The sequence below is a fragment of the Bufo gargarizans genome, unplaced genomic scaffold (genome assembly GCF_014858855.1).
Source record: "Bufo gargarizans isolate SCDJY-AF-19 unplaced genomic scaffold, ASM1485885v1 original_scaffold_1098_pilon, whole genome shotgun sequence".
Lineage (NCBI taxonomy): Eukaryota > Metazoa > Chordata > Amphibia > Anura > Bufonidae > Bufo > Bufo gargarizans.
Genome location: NW_025334238.1, coordinates 220,666 through 239,801, shown reverse-complemented (window position 1 = coordinate 239,801; position 19,136 = coordinate 220,666). Strand labels below are relative to the sequence as shown.

At 43.9% G+C, this 19,136-nt stretch overlaps 1 protein-coding gene across 2 annotated transcripts in view; it reads left to right on the top strand.

Annotated features, from left to right (window-relative positions):
* MISP3 (MISP family member 3) overlaps positions 1-5,412 on the top strand; it is a 33,725-nt gene extending 28,313 nt beyond the window's left edge. The window contains exons 6-7 of one of the 2 annotated variants that reach the window (XM_044273766.1): positions 587-615; positions 5,085-5,412. In XM_044273766.1, coding sequence (XP_044129701.1) covers positions 587-589 — 3 coding nt within the window. In that variant the 3' untranslated portion in view covers positions 590-615; positions 5,085-5,412. The remainder of the gene's footprint in view (positions 1-586; positions 616-5,084) is intronic. The other variant, XM_044273764.1, reaches the window with a different exon arrangement.
* The last annotated feature ends 13,724 nt before the right edge of the window (positions 5,413-19,136 follow it).

The following is a 19,136-nucleotide window of genomic DNA, read 5'->3' as shown; positions in this document are numbered from 1 at the left end:
CTCTATGGGATTTCTGGAAATAATCGAGCAGGCGTTTGGCTATTTTTGGCAGTCCCATAGAAGTGAATGGAGGGTGACCATGCTTGAGGTGGGACCCACACCTATCTGACATTGGACACATATCCTACGCCACCAATGTGTGAGATGAGCCAACACCTCGAACAAATAATATCTTCGGTGGTGAAGTGGTTCCTGGTGAGATCTTTGATCGGTCTCTAGATCTTTACTGGTTTGGTAAAAACAGCCCTGGCGTCTAGTGAGCTAATGCGCAACATCCACGGTGTGTTACGGGTCATAACTGAATATTGTTGTAGTGTAGCAGGTTACTGAATAATACCCTGGAGGTCTAGTGGGGTACTAATAGTACCCCTGGTGTCTACTGGATTATTATAAATCTCCCTAGTATCTAATGGGCTATTATTAATATCCCTAGCGACTACTAGAGCATTACTAATAAACCCACTGAGTAGAAGGTTGTTAGAATCCCTTTTGTTTGGCGGTCATTTATAACATTCTTTGTTTCTACTGAATTATTACTAACATCCCTGGTGTATACTGAGTTATTACTATTATCCCTGTTGTCTAGTGATTTATTACTGATATCCCTGGAATCTGGTGAGTTATTATTAATATCCCCAGTGTCTACTGAATTATTACTAATATCCCTGGTGTCTACTGGGTTATTACTAACATCCCTGGTGTTTACTGGGTTATTACTAACATCCCTGGTGTCTACTGGGTTATTACTAACTTCCCTGGTGTCTACTGGGTTATTACTAATATCCCTGGTGTCTACTGGGTTATTACTGACATCCCTGGTGTCTACTGGGTTATTACTAACATCCCTGGTGTCTACTGGGTTATTACTAACATCCCTGGTGTCTACTGGGTTATTACTAATATCACTGCTGTCTACTGGGTTATTACTAACATCCCTGGTGTCTACTAGGTTATTACTAACATCCCTGGTGTCTACTGGGTTATTACTAACTTCCCTGGTGTCTACTGGGTTATTACTAATATCCCTGGTGTCTACTGGGTTATTACTAACATCCCTGGTGTCTACTGGGTTATTACTAACATCCCTGGTGTTTACTGGGTTATTACTAACATCCCTGGTGTCTACTGGGTTATTACTAACTTCCCTGGTGTCTACTGGGTTATTACTAATATCCCTGGTGTCTACTGGGTTATTACTGACATCCCTGGTGTCTACTGGGTTATTACTAACATCCCTGGTGTCTACTGGGTTATTACTAATATCACTGCTGTCTACTGAGTTATTACTAACATCCCTGGTGTCTACTGGGTTATTACTAATATCACTGCTGTCTACTGGGTTATTACTAACATCCCTGGTGTCTACTGGGTTATTACTAATATCACTGCTGTCTACTGAGTTATTACTAACATCCCTGGTGTCTACTGGGTTATTACTAATATCACTGCTGTCTACTGGGTTATTACTAACATCCCTGGTGTCTACTGGGTTATTACTACCATCCCTGGTGTCTACTGGGTTATTACTAACATCCCTGGTGTCTACTGGGTTATTACTAACATGCCTGGTGTCTACTGGGTTATTACTAACATCCCTGGTGTCTGCTAGGTTATTACCAACATCCCTGGTGTCTACTGAATTATTACTAATATCACTGGTGTCTACTGGGTTATTACTAACATCCCTGGTGTCTACTGGATTATTACTAACATCCCTGGTGTCTACTGGGTTATTACTAACATCCCTGGTGTCTATGGGTTATTACTAAAATCCCTAGTGTCTACTGGGTTATTACTAACATCCCTGGTGTCTACTGGGGTATTACCAACATCCCTGGTGTCTACTGGGGTATTACCAACATCCCTGGTGTCTACTGGGGTATTACCAACATCCCTGATGTCTACTGGATTATTACTAATATCACTGGTGTCTACTGGGTTATTACTAACATCCCTGGTGTCTACTGGGCTATTACTAACATCCCCGGTGTCTACTGGGTTATTACTAACATCCCTGGTGTCTACTGGGTTATTACTAACATCCCTGGTGTCTACTGGGTTATTACTAACATCCCTGGTGTCTACTGGGTTATTACTAACATCCCTGGTGTCTACTGGGTTATTACTAACATCCCTGGTGTCTACTGGGTTATTACTAAAATCCCTGGTGTCTACTGGGTTATTACTAACAGCCTTGGTGTCTACTGGGTTATTACTAACAGCCCTGGTGTCTACTGGGTTATTACTAACATCCCTGGTGTCTACTGGGTTATTACTAACATCCCTGGTGTCTACTGGGTTATTACTAATATCACTGCTGTCTACTGGGTTATTACTAACATCCCTGGTGTCTACTAGGTTATTACTAACATCCCTGGTGTCTACTGGGTTATTACTAACTTCCCTGGTGTCTACTGGGTTATTACTAATATCCCTGGTGTCTACTGGGTTATTACTAACATCCCTGGTGTCTACTGGGTTATTACTAACATCCCTGGTGTTTACTGGGTTATTACTAACATCCCTGGTGTCTACTGGGTTATTACTAACTTCCCTGGTGTCTACTGGGTTATTACTAATATCCCTGGGGTCTACTGGGTTATTACTGACATCCCTGGTGTCTACTGGGTTATTACTAATATCACTGCTGTCTACTGAGTTATTACTAACATCCCTGGTGTCTACTGGGTTATTACTAATATCACTGCTGTCTACTGGGTTATTACTAACATCCCTGGTGTCTACTGGGTTATTACTAATATCACTGCTGTCTACTGAGTTATTACTAACATCCCTGGTGTCTACTGGGTTATTACTAATATCACTGCTGTCTACTGGGTTATTACTAACATCCCTGGTGTTTACTGGGTTATTACTAACATCCCTGGTGTCTACTGGGTTATTACTAACTTCCCTGGTGTCTACTGGGTTATTACTAATATCCCTGGTGTCTACTGGGTTATTACTAACATCCCTGGTGTCTACTGGGTTATTACTAATATCACTGCTGTCTACTGAGTTATTACTAACATCCCTGGTGTCTACTGGGTTATTACTAATATCACTGCTGTCTACTGGGTTATTACTAACATCCCTGGTGTCTACTGGGTTATTACTAATATCACTGCTGTCTACTGAGTTATTACTAACATCCCTGGTGTCTACTGGGTTATTACTAATATCACTGCTGTCTACTGGGTTATTACTAACATCCCTGGTGTCTACTGGGTTATTACTAACATCCCTGGTGTCTACTGGGTTATTACTAACATCCCTGGTGTCTACTGGGTTATTACTAACATCCCTGGTGTCTGCTAGGTTATTACCAACATCCCTGGTGTCTACTGAATTATTACTAATATCACTGGTGTCTACTGGGTTATTACTAACATCCCTGGTGTCTACTGGATTATTACTAACATCCCTGGTGTCTACTGGGTTATTACTAACATCCCTGGTGTCTATGGGTTATTACTAAAATCCCTAGTGTCTACTGGGTTATTACTAACATCCCTGGTGTCTACTGGGGTATTACCAACATCCCTGGTGTCTACTGGGGTATTACCAACATCCCTGGTGTCTACTGGGGTATTACCAACATCCCTGATGTCTACTGGATTATTACTAATATCACTGGTGTCTACTGGGTTATTACTAACATCCCTGGTGTCTACTGGGCTATTACTAACATCCCTGGTGTCTACTGGGTTATTACTAACATCCCTGGTGTCTACTGGGTTATTACTAACATCCCTGGTGTCTACTGGGTTATTACTAACATCCCTGGTGTCTACTGGGTTATTACTAACATCCCTGGTGTCTACTGGGTTATTACTAAAATCCCTGGTGTCTACTGGGTTATTACTAACATCCCTGGTGTCTACTGGGTTATTACTAACAGCCCTGGTGTCTACTGGGTTATTACTAACAGCCCGGGTGTCTACTGGGTTATTACTAACAGCCCGGGTGTCTACTGGGTTATTACTAACAGCCCTGGTGTCTACTGGGTTATTACTAACAGCCCTGGTGTCTACTGGGTTATTACTAACAGCCCTGGTGTCTACTGGGTTATTACTAACAGCCCTGGTGTCTACTGGGTTATTACTAACAGCCCTGGTGTCTACTGGGTTATTACTAACAGCCCTGGTGTCTACTGGGTTATTACTAACAGCCCTGGTGTCTACTGGGTTATTACTAACAGCCTTGGTGTCTACTGGGTTATTACTAACAGCCTTGGTGTCTACTGGGTTATTACTAACAGTCCTGGAGGTACCACTTGGAATTGAAACTGAGTTCGGGAAAGGGTTTTTAACAGTAGATATTAATTTTTGAAGTAATTACCCAAAGTCTCACAAAGTCTCATCTTAGCCAATACATTCTAATATTGTACGGAGCAATCGCTCCGTACAGTATTTAAACAAAGTTTTATGCGAATCCACTTCAGATGTTTCATCCGAAGTTGATTCGCTCACGCCTATTATTAATAATATCCCTGGTGTCTAGTGGCTTGCTAATAATGTTTCTGGTTTCTGTTGGTCTAGTAAATACTAGCATTGAAGGGGTTGTGCCATAAACTACTTTTCACTGTAAAGTTTTTTTTCATCAAGTTCTCTAGCTCCCATTCCTCCTTGGATTTTTTTTTACAAATTTTTCACATTTACCTCATTTGCCGTTTTCTCTTATCCCCCATGCTTGAATCCTACTTCCTGGTTTGACATGTCCAATCAGGACGTATTACAAGGCTCCACTACAGGATGTAACCAACAGCAACTGAAATAGAAACTGATTTGCCACAGGGTGCAATGATAGGCTAATAACTTAGAATAAGGCAGATTTGATAAATGGCGGTATTTGGGGAATATCTGTTGGGCGGGATACATTTATTAGTGGCACAACCCCTTTAATAATGATGATCCTGATGTTTAGTGACATAATAATATTAATATTCCTGGTTTGGGGAGACCCATGGGACAGGCCCTGAGTATCAGAGCCTAGTTATGTCACTAGTAGTATAGATATTTGTTCTATTTCATGAGGGGTCTTATGACATATTTATAATAAGTATTTTATGTTTCCTCTGTCAGGTTTTGAACAGTCCACGCAACCGGCGGCAGCGCAGCGCTCTCATCCAGAGCTGGGAATCTGGAAACCCCAATCCCAAGGATGATGAATAAGGAGAGGTTAGGAGAGGACTTAGTAAACAAAACTTGGGATATGTGGATGATACTTCCTTACCTCTCCTCTTACACATGAGATATCAGACTGCCGTCCTCCTCCTCAACTCCCATTTTAGTGCATCAGATGTCACCTTAACAACTGACTATGCCTCCTGCATCACATGATCAGTATCTAATCTGCCAATCAAGCTTTTGTAACCTGTAAAAAATTATTTGTAATAAATGATAGAAAATGTTCAATGTTCTGCATATGTTCTAGGTAACAAGAAATACTGTATACAGGACAATGCATACTCGTTAGACATTGCTGGGACCTCCAGAGCTGTAATTTGTGAAGAAACCTGTTCTACAGTGCCCCACAGGGGAAATTAAACATTACACAGGGTCCATCAAAATGAAGTAGTTGCCTGCTTTACATGGGCATGAGGTCTACAACATCTCCATGGGGTTCAGAGCACTACTTTGCTTGAATTTTGTGTGTTGGACTACTCTTGTACAATCCACCCACAGAGTCCACTTAAGGACAAATAACTGGAACAGAACTCATGGTTCCTAGATGGTTAGTTGTCCAGGTCCTGAGATGGCAAAGAATCACAACAACATCACACTAACAGCACTGGCATGGTATTCATATTATGGAGGAGTATTGATGCTACTTTTGCCCAGTAATGGTGTCCAACTACTCTCCCATAAAAGCCTTTCTTCCTTACTGTGGAGTCTGGAGCACTGGAGAAGGTTCAGTTTCTTGGATGCTCTACTGAGATGCTTTGAGACTTTCTGCTCTTGGAGTAACTCTGGAAGGTCAGTCTTCCTGATAAGATCCCCCACTGGCTCAGGTATTCTTGATATGGAGATCATTGTGGTTCTGTGGAGCTAAATAATCTTGACGACTCACTGGAAGTAAAAAAGGCTAATCGTGGGACAAAATACTGGACATTCCATAAGGCAGTGGAGGTAAATACAACTCTTTCCTCCACTGATGAGCAGGCATCAGGAAGGAGCGGCCCCTCCAGATAATTGTCTGCTCTGTCGGAACAATAAACAATTTTTATTGAAATTCCTTGACCAAAGAAAGGCCAAGGCATGGATCCATCATGGTGGACTGTTTGCATCCATTCAGCTGACTGAATGAGGGTGTCAGTAAGTTTTAACAATGGGTCATATGGGTGCTGGAAGTTAATTCTTACAATGGGTGATGTGGGTGCTGGAAGTTAGTTCTTACAATGGGTGATATGGGTGCTGGAAGTTAGTTCTTACAATGGGTGATATGGGTGCTGGGAGTTAGTTTTTTTTTTGTTTCTTCAATGGGTTATATGGGTGCTGGGAGTTAGGTTTTTACAATCGGTGATATGGGTGCTGGAAGTTAGTTCTTACAATGGGTGATATGGGTGCTGGGAGTTAGTTCTTACAATGGGTGATATGGGTGCTGGAAGTTGGTTCTTACAATGGGTGATATGGGTGCTGGAAGTTGGTTCTTACAATGGGTGATATGGGTTCTGGGAGTTAGTTCTTACAATGGGTGATATGGGTGCTGGAAGTTAGTTCTTACAATGGGTGATATGGGTGCTGGAAGTTCGTTCTGACAATGGGTGATATGGGTGCTGGAAGTTCGTTCTGACAATGGGTGATATGGGTGCTGGGAGTTAGTTCTTAAAATAGGTGATATGGGTGCTGGAAGTTAGTTCTTACAATAAGTGATATGGGTGCTGGAAGTTAGTTCTTACAATGGGTGATATGGGTGCTGGAAGTTAGTTCTTACAATGGGTGATATGGGTGTTGGAAGTTGGTTCTTACAATGGGTGATATGGGTGTTGGAAGTTGGTTCTTACAATGGGTGATATGGGTGCTGGAAGTTAGTTCTTACAATGGGTGATATGGGTGCTGGAAGTTAGTTCTTACAATGGGTGATATGGGTGTTGGAAGTTGGTTCTTACAATGGGTGATATGGGTGTTGGAAGTTGGTTCTTACAATGGGTGATATGGGTGCTGGAAGTTAGTTCTTACAATGGGTGATATGGGTGCTGGAAGTTAGTTCTTACAATGGGTGATATGGGTGCTGGAAGTTGGTTCTTACAATGGGTGATATGGGTGCTGGAAGTTAGTTTTTATAGTAGGTGATATTGGTGCTGATAGTTTTTACAATGGGTGATATGGGTGCTCAAAGTAATTTTTTACAGTGGGTGATATGGGTGTTGGAAGTTAGTTCTTACAATGGGTGATATGGATGCTGGAAAACATAGATTTATAAATAATTCAAAAGCCAGTAAATGTGAACAATAATGGGCAATAATGGGCAATAACGGGGAAACCGAGAAGATGTCAAATTTTGTTTTACTATTTTTGTAGTCAGTATTAATTATGTTACAGGATACAGAATTGTGTGATACTGTTAGCCCAGCAGTCTGTGCCGGCGCTGTTGCCCATACCCGTGGTCACGGCCGCCGGGCTCCCTCTTTCCCTCCTGCTGCCATGCGCCGTGCAGCAGGTAGCTTAACCGTTGCTCCATGCCAGAGTTTACTTCCTGCTGGACCTGTACTGTATGGGTGTGTCCCTCCTCCCTTGTGAGGCAGCATGTGCACGCCCTCTGTCTCACCAGCCTATGGCTGGATTGCAGGAAGTATTTAAAGGCACTTCCTGCCCCAGGAAGGCGCCTGAGCAACTCATGGTCACTAGCTTGTCTAGTTCCAAGTGTGAAGGTGTTTTTCAAGTTCCATCACGCAACTATGTGATGCAAGAAAGAGATTCTATTATTGAAATCACACATAAAACACAAATGCTAAAAGTAAAAATATATAAAACATATAGAATACATGAATTAAAAACGTATGAAAGTCCACTGCTTGACGCCACGAGGGACGCGCTCTGAACCTGTCCGGCAGAGACAGCGGACGGATGTGCATAGTCCAGTGCGGTCTCTACGGGCGGTAAAGTATATGTTTTAACAGTAATTGGATATACAGTCACTTTGCAAGTGGCATAACATTTGTACAACATAAAGTATCTTGGCGATCTGCTGGCAACATAGTATACAAACCTTCTACTGATGAACTATTCAATAAATCTTCATTGAAAAGCTATGCCATTGTTTACTACCATTAAGAGCGCAGATTAACCCTTTGAACCACTTTTGCTTGAAGGGAGAACATTTACCACATATACAGTATTGTGATGCCTCATACATCATTTGCGTATGTCATGTAATTAATTTAAGTTTTAAATTCATGTATTCTATATATATATTTTTATTTTTTTTACTTTTAGCATTTGTGTTTTATGTGTGATTTCAATAATGGAATCTCTTTATTGTATCACATAGTTGCGTGATGTATCCACACAGAGCCAGATAGAGAGTGCCAGCCTATTTTCACTTTTACTATTACACTCCAGTTTTTTCTTTGACATTGCGTGTGTCTTCAGGAGTGTGCACCTATTCCACACTGAGGTATAGTAGAGCCACCAGGAATATTACTAATCTATTCTGTACGTTTTCAAGTTATGCTTTGCTGTGTACCGGACCCTGCTTTCGGATTTTGCTTGTTTGCCGTCTGCCTCTGACCTCGGACTTTGTTTACGGACCTTGCTTGATCGCTGCCAGTCCTGACCCCGGACTTCCTGACCACGTACTTCCCCTTGGTGCTTGCACCGGTATCTCTGAACCCCTAGTCAGCTGCCACTGACTCGGGGACTGCTCTGGAGTGGCACCTGGCAACTACCCTAACGGCCCAAGCCTATCCTCACCATCAGAGGCTCTAGTGAAGACCATGTAGTTGCTTAGTCACGCCCCTCCAGGGTATAGCCGGTCAGTGGCGCAGTGGGTCCACACCCGCTTGCATAACAGATATTAAATCAGGAATATATACAGGACAAATATAGGATGAAAAGCCATGTAAAAACAGCTCAGTAATAGATACAGAGCAATAGTAGGATTGGGGAGTCATGCAGTAATATAGCAGTAAGACATACAGGGCAGTTATAGGATGACAGGGTCATGCAATATTAGATGAGGGAGAAATACAGGAAAATTGTAGGAAGGGGTTAAGCAGTAACAGATCAGTGATAGACATAGGATAGTTATAGTATAAGGTATCATATAATAACAGATGTGATGCATACAAGATAGTAATAGAATGAAGGGTCATACAATAACATTCCAGTGATAGATACAGGACATGACGGTCATATAATACAGGTCACTTATAGATACAGGGCATAAATAGGATGGAGGGGTCATATAATACAGGTCAGTGATAGATATAGGACATGAGGGTCATATAATACAGGTCACTTATAGATATAGGACATAAATAGGATGGAGGGGTAATGACCATGGTAACAGGTCAGTGATAGATACAGGACATGAGGGTCATATGATACAGGTCAGTGATAGATACAGGACATGAATAGGATAGAGGAGTCATATAATAACAGGTCAGTGATAGATACAGGACATGAATAGGATGGAGGAGTCATATAATACAGGTCAGTGATAGATACAGGACATGAGGGTCATATAATACAGGTCACTTATAGATACAGGACATAAATAGGATGGAGGGGTTATGACCATGGTAACAGGTCAGTGATAGATACAGGACATGAGGGTCATATAATACAGGTCAGTGATAGATACAGGACTTGAATAGGATAGAGGAGTCATATAATACAGGTCAGTGATAGATGCAGGATATGAATAGGATGAAGGGGTTATATAATAAGATGAAGTAGACATTTGATAACAGATTGGTTATATATACAGGACCGATCATGTAATAACAGATATAGATGGTGGAAGGAATGTTACCAAAGACTACAACATGTAAGGCCCCTTTAACAACTCTATGTCCATGATGACATGTGACAAGATGGTCAGTAGATATCCGTGTAGGATCGGTGTTTGGTCCGTGTGTCCGTTTTTTGCCCTCAGTGTTTCATCCATATTCTGCTCGGCTGAAAACTAATTTCCAGATCATCTTCTAGCTATGGACCAAGCACGGATGGCAATTGTGTTATGTCTATGGTTTTCACTGACCCATAGACTACAATGTGTGTGAGGGAACCATAATCATGGACAAAAATAGGGCAGGGATTCTGTGGTGTCACCACCGATCCACAGTCAGTGGAATAAACATATTCAAGTTAGTGGATACGTAAACGGTTCATGGACAGCAGACATCCGCGATTCACTAATGTGTGAAAGAGAAGTAACAGTTGTGCTAGAAAGAAGAGGTTGGAGATCATTCATCTAGTCAGCTCAGGCAAATGGAGGATCAGACATGTTCCTGGCCCCAGCCCCAGGCCTATAACATATCACAAGATAACGTGAGGTGGAATGCTCCTTTAAGTGACATCACTTGTTCCTCTGACCCAATTTCTCTTCCACGGTTTCCTTTCTCTGGGCTTTTCAGAAGTGTTCAGTCACCATTCCCTAATCTCATGTCAAACAGATGACTCTCCGCCCCGAGAGCCAGGAGCCTAAGCCAAGAACAAAGGCGACTGGATCAAACACAGCAGGTTCACTGGATCATAATGCCCAATTCCACCTCTGGGTCCACCTAGCATCTTGTTTTCACAGAGAGATAAGTGTGCTGAGAGGGCGAGGTCCCCAGGAAGGAGCGATGTATTTGTAGAGGACATTACTGAGAAGTGCAGTATATATAGCAGGTGGAGAGGCTTATATCCTCATTACTCACATGCACTACAGCCTCCGCCCGGTCTGACAGCTCATATATAGGTTGTGACAGCAAAGAATGATTGTCCCATTCCTGTGCCAACCCTGCTGTATGTATCTTACGGGACACTCCCTGTTTTTGCTTTCAATACTTGCCTCCTCCATTTGCCCTTTCTACAGAACCATTGATCTTCTCAAATGTGGCCAAACAGGTCAGGATCACTTACAGCACGCAAGGACAGTATCTGGGCAGCGATGGCACATGCTATGAATTACTAGTTTCTACATGGGAATCTCATCTGGTTGACGGTAAAACAGAACCATCAATGACTAAAAACAATCCAACAAAATGTTAGTATTGGGTATCGTACTATGACCACCAACGTCTGTAGCATGCCAAACACTGAGTGCTTTGGGTCAATGTTCTGCAGTATGTGGTACAGGGAAACGAGTCTGGAAGGAATGTAAAAGGGGTTGTCCAGGACTAGAAAGACCATGGCACCTTTCTTACAAAAACAGCACCACCCTTGTCTATGGGTTGTGTCTGGTATGGCAGCTCGGTTCCACTGGAGTCAATGAGGCAGAGCTGCAATACTGCATACATCCTGTGGACAGGGGCGGTGCTGTTTCTGGAAGAAGGCAGCCATGATCTTTCCAATCCTGGACAACCCCTTTTACGTTCCGTCCAGTCTCCTTGCGCTGTACCACGTACTGTAGAAGATTGACCCAAAGCACCCAGTGTTTGGCATGCTACAAATGCTGGTGGTCATAGTACGACACCTAATACTAAGCTTCGATAACCCCTTTAAAGAGTGAATAGACCTGGAGCTCACTAATGACCAGAGCTACTCCAAAGGTGAAGAATGTCTAGCTCTTCTTGAACTTGTCTCACAACTCAACTCTTCTTTAACCTGCACTACTTGACCTGCAGGAGAAAACCATGGCTAGGATACAGAAGTCTCTGATTAAAATGAGACCTTCATGGTGCTCATTGCTCGGTTGTACATACCCTTTGATATTGTGTTCTTGGTATTTTTTCAATTCTTAGTTGGATTCCCTACCTTAACCCTCACCACTCCTCCTGAGTGCCTCCTCAAGAGTACCAACCACTGATATCTGCAAAACTTTACTTCACATGCCTCAACGGTTGTAATGGTCCTCTGTCCTGCCCTAGGCTTGAATCTCTGTGATTGTGGAAAACCCTCATTTGCATGGCCACACCCATCCGCCTTCCAGCCAATCTTTCGGACCAATCCCTGCTTACCCTGTTCCAAGCCCTCATTTACATGGCCAATTAGAGGGAGTTTTACAAGGGACCAATAGGGAGTGGTTGTTTGGGGGAGGTGCTTAAACTGTTGAATATAACAGTATGATGTGCGCATTCAATAAAGTGATTTTCCGTTTGAACTCACATACAGCCTGCCTGGTGTTTGTTCTGGAAGAATTAAGACAACACGTATCTGTCGTTCAGGTCCGGATCACCGACAACTAAACAATCAGACATTATGGTCTGAAATTGGGGAGTGCCGGGAGAGTTGAGCAGAGCAAGTCGAGACTCGTTACACTAGACCATGTGTACCACTCCAGAGTGCCAACCACTGCTTTCAATCATACTCTCCTCTAGCAATCTATTTGGTTTTCAACCTACTCTTCTACTCAGATCCTACGAGAGTCATTTACAAAGACTGGATTTTTACACCGCTCTTTGTTTCCCCTCTGTGCTGCCAGAGCATTCTCCTAATTTATGGCAAGGCGTGTGTGGGTTTAAATGAGAGCAACTGGAATAATAAATGGAATGGGTGGACTACAAGAACCAGAAAATTAAGGGTTATTTAATTTAGAAAAAAGACAACTGAGGGTGGGAGTGGACTCACTGAGCCAACTAACTGGTTTGGCTTTGGACCATTTATAAGGGTGTTATCCTGGAAGTCCCCTGGTCTTCACCCTTAACCACGAGCCACGAGGCCACTACCTCTTGGAATAGTCCTGGTGTAGTTGGCAGCAGACCCACTGGGTTCAGGCACCAAGGGATCAGACAATACTTATTTCAGGAAACAGGCCAAGGTCAGGGCAGGCAGAGTTTGTGTGTATCCATAAAACAATCAGAAGTCAGGGCAGTCATCACAGACTCAATAGAATAATCAGGCAGAAATGAAGTCAGACATCGGAGACTCAGAGCCGATAAACAGGCAGAATTAGTTACATGGGCAAACTAACAGAAAAGCTTACCTCAACTGGAAACAAGCAAGCTAGGAACCTAAAGCTCAGGCACCCTCCACTAGGGGAAGGTGCCTTAAATAGCAAATGGTGACAAGTCATTGGCTGTCAAAGATTTGAAACAATTGCACACTGGCCCTTTAAGAGCAGGAAGATGCATGCACACCCTAAAGCAGACAAGAAGAGGCCTAGCTGTGGCCTCCAACATAGAAGACAGGAGTATAGCGGCCACCAGGATAGCCGAGAAATGCGGCGCTCGTGCCCACCCCAGATAGTGGGACGGCGGCAGGCGTGGGGCAATACAGAGATCTCTCCCATGATCTATATATACCCAGGGCTGTGACCATGACAAGGGCACATCCATTACATCTATAGGAAAGAAGTTTTCTACATCCTTTAACCTCTATACAGGCATCTGGACTTTATGGCAGGTGAGCCACCAGCCCGTTACCTCTTGGAATAGTCCTGATGTACTTGGCAGCTGACCCACGGGGATCAAAGACACCAGTGCAAGGCACAGAGAGGTCAGGCAGTATACATAATCAGGAACAGGCAGAGGTCAGAGCTGGCAGAGTTTGTGAAAATCCGTGAAACAATCCAAAGGTCAGACCAGGCGGCACAGGATCAGTATGGTGAACAGGCGCAGGTCAGGAACCAGACAGACAAACGCATAATACCTCTAATACAGGTTCTAGCTAGGGAGACCTAGCAAGATCTGTAGAGACCAACTGCACAGGCAAGGACTGAAGGACAGAGCCACGAATATATAGAAGGCTGATTAGCAATTGGACACATCCATGCAGCAGCTCACAGAGTAGGAGAAGATTAACCCTAGCAGTGCTAAATTGCCTAAATGCCTAATTCACACACAGGAAGTCGGCGCCTGTGCACATTGGACAGCGGAGAACATAAACTGCCATTGTAACACTAGTAGAGTTACTACTCTGGCATTGTCTTCTCAATGGTCACACTTCTTAAAATTGAAACATTAAAGACTGTTATTTCTTTTAAAAAATATATCATGTGATGACAAGAATGGAGATATTTCACCCCTGGGAGCTCAGGGTATTTAGTAGAATTTAGGAGTGAAGATGCAGCTCATGTCCTCAGGCTCTTCTGACTTCTGACTCAAAAGCACAACAATAATGGAAGATGGAGAGTGAATGAGTGACAGAAAGGCCCTGTGTATTCACCCAGTACCATATGCATGGAGCTGGGCTTTCTCCATCTGTCCTAGCGGAGGATTGTTGCTCCGTGCTCCTGGCTGTGTGCGTTCATACTAGTGTGATGACAGAGGTATGCTGTGCGATCTGAACCAAAGCCCCTCTCTCCCCTCTCACAGCATGCAGCTTCACAGACACACTGACAGAGACTGCAGCTGCACCCACCACTTCTACACTTCTCCCTATTTACAGACTATGTGGGTAATTTACTAAGTGTGCCACGCCAGTTTTAGGCATTAAAAAAGTCGCAAGAACCAGTTTTTTTGGGCCATCCTCCCTACTTGGCAGTGGTGGGGGACAAGACATTGTCATAAATTAGGTCCTTACTTGCCAGTGTAGGGGGGAAACAAAGAGCAACGTAAAATGTTGGTCTTTGTAAATGACCCCCTCTTACTTTAGCCTGTACATCTTGCCTCTCCCTGACTCCAGCCATCTCTCTGACTTTAGTCCATCTTGCTGTTGTCTTTTGTTAGATACCAGGTCCTAATAATATAATTGCGCTGCACCGCTACACCACTCTAAAACATGCAGCATACACATCAGTTACATAAAGTGACTCACAAGTGATGTTTTCTCTAATTGTAATCATTCTTTTTCCTTTTCTTCTCCATCCGCCCCAGTGTGTCATGATGACTTCTCCTGACGAATGCAAAGTTTGCTTCCCAGACATCTTTGGCTCCTCATTTCTGTAGTTGCTCCCACCCTCTACAGAAAATAAATTCTGCCTGCAGACTACCTAAATAAATGGAAACACCAAATTACACCCTAAATTCAGACCCTTATATTCAGACCCCAGATTAGACCCTTAAATTAGTCTAGGCCCAGACGAGATCCTAAATAAAATCAGAACCCCAGACTAGACTCCTAAATTTGGAACTTAGACCAGTACCCCTAAATTAACTCTTACCCCAGTCCTCTAAATTCAGACCCCAAGAACATGTATAGGTAAATTATTCGGACCCCAGACCAGATAAATATAAATTATTAGGACCCCAGACCAGTGTGACACAGTGAGGGGAATGGTCTGGGAAAACAGGTATTTTCCTCCCAGCGTGTGCTGCTGGGCTGATTTGCAGCCAGGTGGGGTCAAATACCGGACTAGATTTTAATTGCCATTCCGGGTTTTTTGCAGCACCTGGCTGTCCTTAATTAGGCAGCTGGGCTCAGCAGCAGGATCTCTGTGTTGGGATCTGAGGCTTGGTGCCAGGTTGGAGGGCAGAGACCCATGGGCCGAGGAAACAGGTCCCCTAAAGCCTGTGGACTGCTGGAGGCAGAACTGACATCAAGGTGACTTGTCTTATATGTACTTTCCAAATTGTGTGAAGTAACACCAAGACTGCAAAGTGACGCATTGTTTTGTGCATTTGCCTCAAGTGTGAATAAACACTGAAGTTTTGCGTTAAGAACTTGTCTTTTGCCTCTGTACTGCGTCCGCTTACTCTATCTACTAGAGCGAATTAATATAAATTATTAGGACCCCAGACCAGACTCATACAGGAGATTTCATGGTGTGTGTGCTACCAAATACCATGTACTAATGCTACATGGTGTGGTGTCTTTGGGGAGGAATCCCCCCAGCCTCCACTAATAGGAGAATAATGAGAAACAAACCTCTTTGTGGGGGAATTCCTTAGACCCCCGGTATACCTCAGGCTACCACATACTTGTATATGGATGAGGAAAAGAAATGCACAGCAAGCAGTAAAGCAAATATTCCTAATCCACTCAACCTTCGCCGCGTATCCCGCATCCCTATATCATATGTGTCCAGCGCCGCTTATCCCGCATCCCTATATCATATGTGTCCAGCACTGCTTATCCCGCATCCCTATATGATATGTGTCCAGCACCGCTTATCCCGCATCCCTATATCATATGTGTCCAGCGCCGCTAATCCCGCATCCCTATATCATATGTGTCCAGCGCCGCTAATCCCGCATCCCTATATCATATGTGTCCAGCGCCGCTAATCCCGCATCCCTATATCATATGTGTCCAGCGCCGCTAATCCCGCATCCCTATATCATATGTGTCCAGCGCCGCTAATCCCGCATCCCTATATCATGTGTCCAGCACCGCTTATCCCGCATCCCTATATCATATGTGTCCAGCGCCGCTTATCCCGCATCCCTATATCATATGTGTCCAGCACTGCTTATCCCACATCCCTATGTCATATGTGTCCAGCGCCGCTTATCCCGCATCCCTATATGATATGTGTCCAGCGCCGCCTATCGCGCATCCATATATCAATAAATATTGGTCAGAGAGACCATCACTCTGGTGGGCACATAACGACATCCCGGGACATACAGTATATGGCGGCCATTTCACTGCTACGTGAATAGGGTTCATCAGATCTGATGGTACATTCTGTATCTCTGATAATCCGGCACCTATTCTACTGTCCTAGACTGGAGCCGGGTCTGATGGCGCCTACAGGAGGGAGACACGTGTCCTGCTGCAGAAGAGCGATTACCCTGCTAACTATGACCTTTATCACCTAGGAATCAGCTGCTGCCCGGGCCTTATATGTCACTGTTTACACAGGGAGAGGTTTTCTCAGATACTATGTGATAACCCCCTGAGACTACAAATCCCAGCCATGCCTGCCAATACATGGTGGGAACATTATTTAAAGGGCTATTCCAGGAGGATCCATAAGCTATGTTCATGAACAGAACTCCAGAGCTGCAGTGCAGACTGACACGTATACAAGAAGAGTGATAAATAAAAATAAATGTGATATAGGTTTTATGCTATTCGGGGGCCCCATGTAGAGGGCCAAGGTTACCAGGAGAACTAAGATAACATACACGTCCGCCCCATCTTCTTCTTCTTCTGAACCATTGTCACAGGAAAGGACTGAGTAACGGGTGGAAGCTCTGACAACCGGCCAGAACAGCTGATGAGCAGAGTGGTTGTCACAGCTATAAGATGGGGCAGTATAGTCTGGATGTGAGCTCGGGCTCAGCAGAGATTATCAGAAGGTCACTACATTGTGGTTTAGAGTGGTGTTATCCAAAGCAACCAAGGTGTCTCCATGGTAACAGACTACAAACAGACCCTGTGTAGTCAGATCCTGCACTTACGCTACTTCTAATCAATACACAGATGAGTGTCACGCTTGATTGCAGGATCAGACTACACGCATTCCGTAACCATAGAGACACATAGGCCTGCAGCATGCGGACTACACCAAACGGCATAGAGCAAAACTGCTGCCTTTACATCAGTAATTAACCAAGGGGCGCACAGATAATTCCTGTCTCTAAAGGCAAACCAGCAGAGTTCTGACCGCAGCTTTGGATGTGACTGGAGAGACGCTGGACATCCACATTATATTATGATGACATCATCAGGTATTTATAGCACACGATGACTCGGTGGCTGTTATCTCGGGGCCTCCGCCCCGTGGGTTGTGTGCAGTGCCGCGCCGAGTATTGTTGTGCTGTTATTGCTGGGACATATTTTAGGGTTTTGTTTGCCGCCTCGGTCGCTCCCTCCTCCATCCACCTCCTGACATCACACACCTGGAGATACAGACCACACGTCATGGGAGCACGCCGAGTGTGTGCTGTACTGGTCACGTATGGATAGTGTATGTGTGCTGTACTGGTCACGTATGGAAAGTGTATGTGTGCTGTACTGGTCACGTATGGACAGTGTATGTGTGCTGTACTGGTCACGTATGGATAGTGTATGTGTGCTGTACTGGTCACGTATGGATAGTGTATGTGTGCTGTACTGGTCACGTATGGATAGTGTATGTGTGCTGTACTGGTCACGTATGGACAGTGTATGTGTGCTGTACTGGTCACGTATGGACAGTGTATGTGTGCTGTACTGGTCACTCACATATGGAAAGTGTATGTGTGCTGTACTGGTCACGTATGGAAAGTGTATGTGTGCTGTACTGGTCACTTATGGAAAGTGTATGTGTGCTGTACTGGTCACGTATGGAAAGTGTATGTGTGCTGTACTGGTCACGTATGGACAGTGTATGTGTGCTGTACTGGTCACATATGGAAAGTGTATGTGTGCTGTACTGGTCACGTATGGAAAGTGTATGTGTGCTGTACTGGTCACGTATGGAAAGTGTATGTGTGCTGTACTGGTCACATATGGAAAGTGTATGTGTGCTGTACTGGTCACATATGGAAAGTGTATGCGCTGTACTGGTCACGTATGGTAAGTGTATGTGTGCTGTACTGGTCACATATGGAAAGTGTATGCGTGCTGTACTGGTCACGTATGGAAAGTGTATATGTGCTGTAGTGGTCACGTATGGAAAGTGTATGTGTGCTGTACTGGTCACGTATGGAAAGTGTATGTGTGCTGTACTGGTCACGTATGTAAAGTGTATGTGTGCTGTAGTGGTCACGTATGTAAAGTGTATGTGTGCTGTAGTGGTCACATATGTAAAGTGTATGTGTGCTGTACTGGTCACGTATGTAAAGTGTATGTGTGCTGTACTGGTCACGTATGTAAAGTGTATGTGTGCTGTACTGGTCACGTATGGATAGTGTATGTGTGCTGTACTGGTCACGTATGGAAAGTGTATGTGTGCTGTACTGGTCACGTATGGATAGTGTATGTGTGCTGTACTGGTCACATATGTAAAGTGCATGTGTGCTGTAGTGGTCACGTATGGAAAGCGTATGTGTGCTGTACTGGTCACGTATGGAAAGCGTATGTGTGCTGTACTGGTCACGTATGGAAAGCGTATGTGTGCTGTACTGGTCACGTATGGAAAGTGTATGTGTGCTGTACTGGTCACTGGTAATGTATGGATATTATGGTTTTGTAATGTAACAATATATGGAAGCCGTATATCTGTACATATCTACT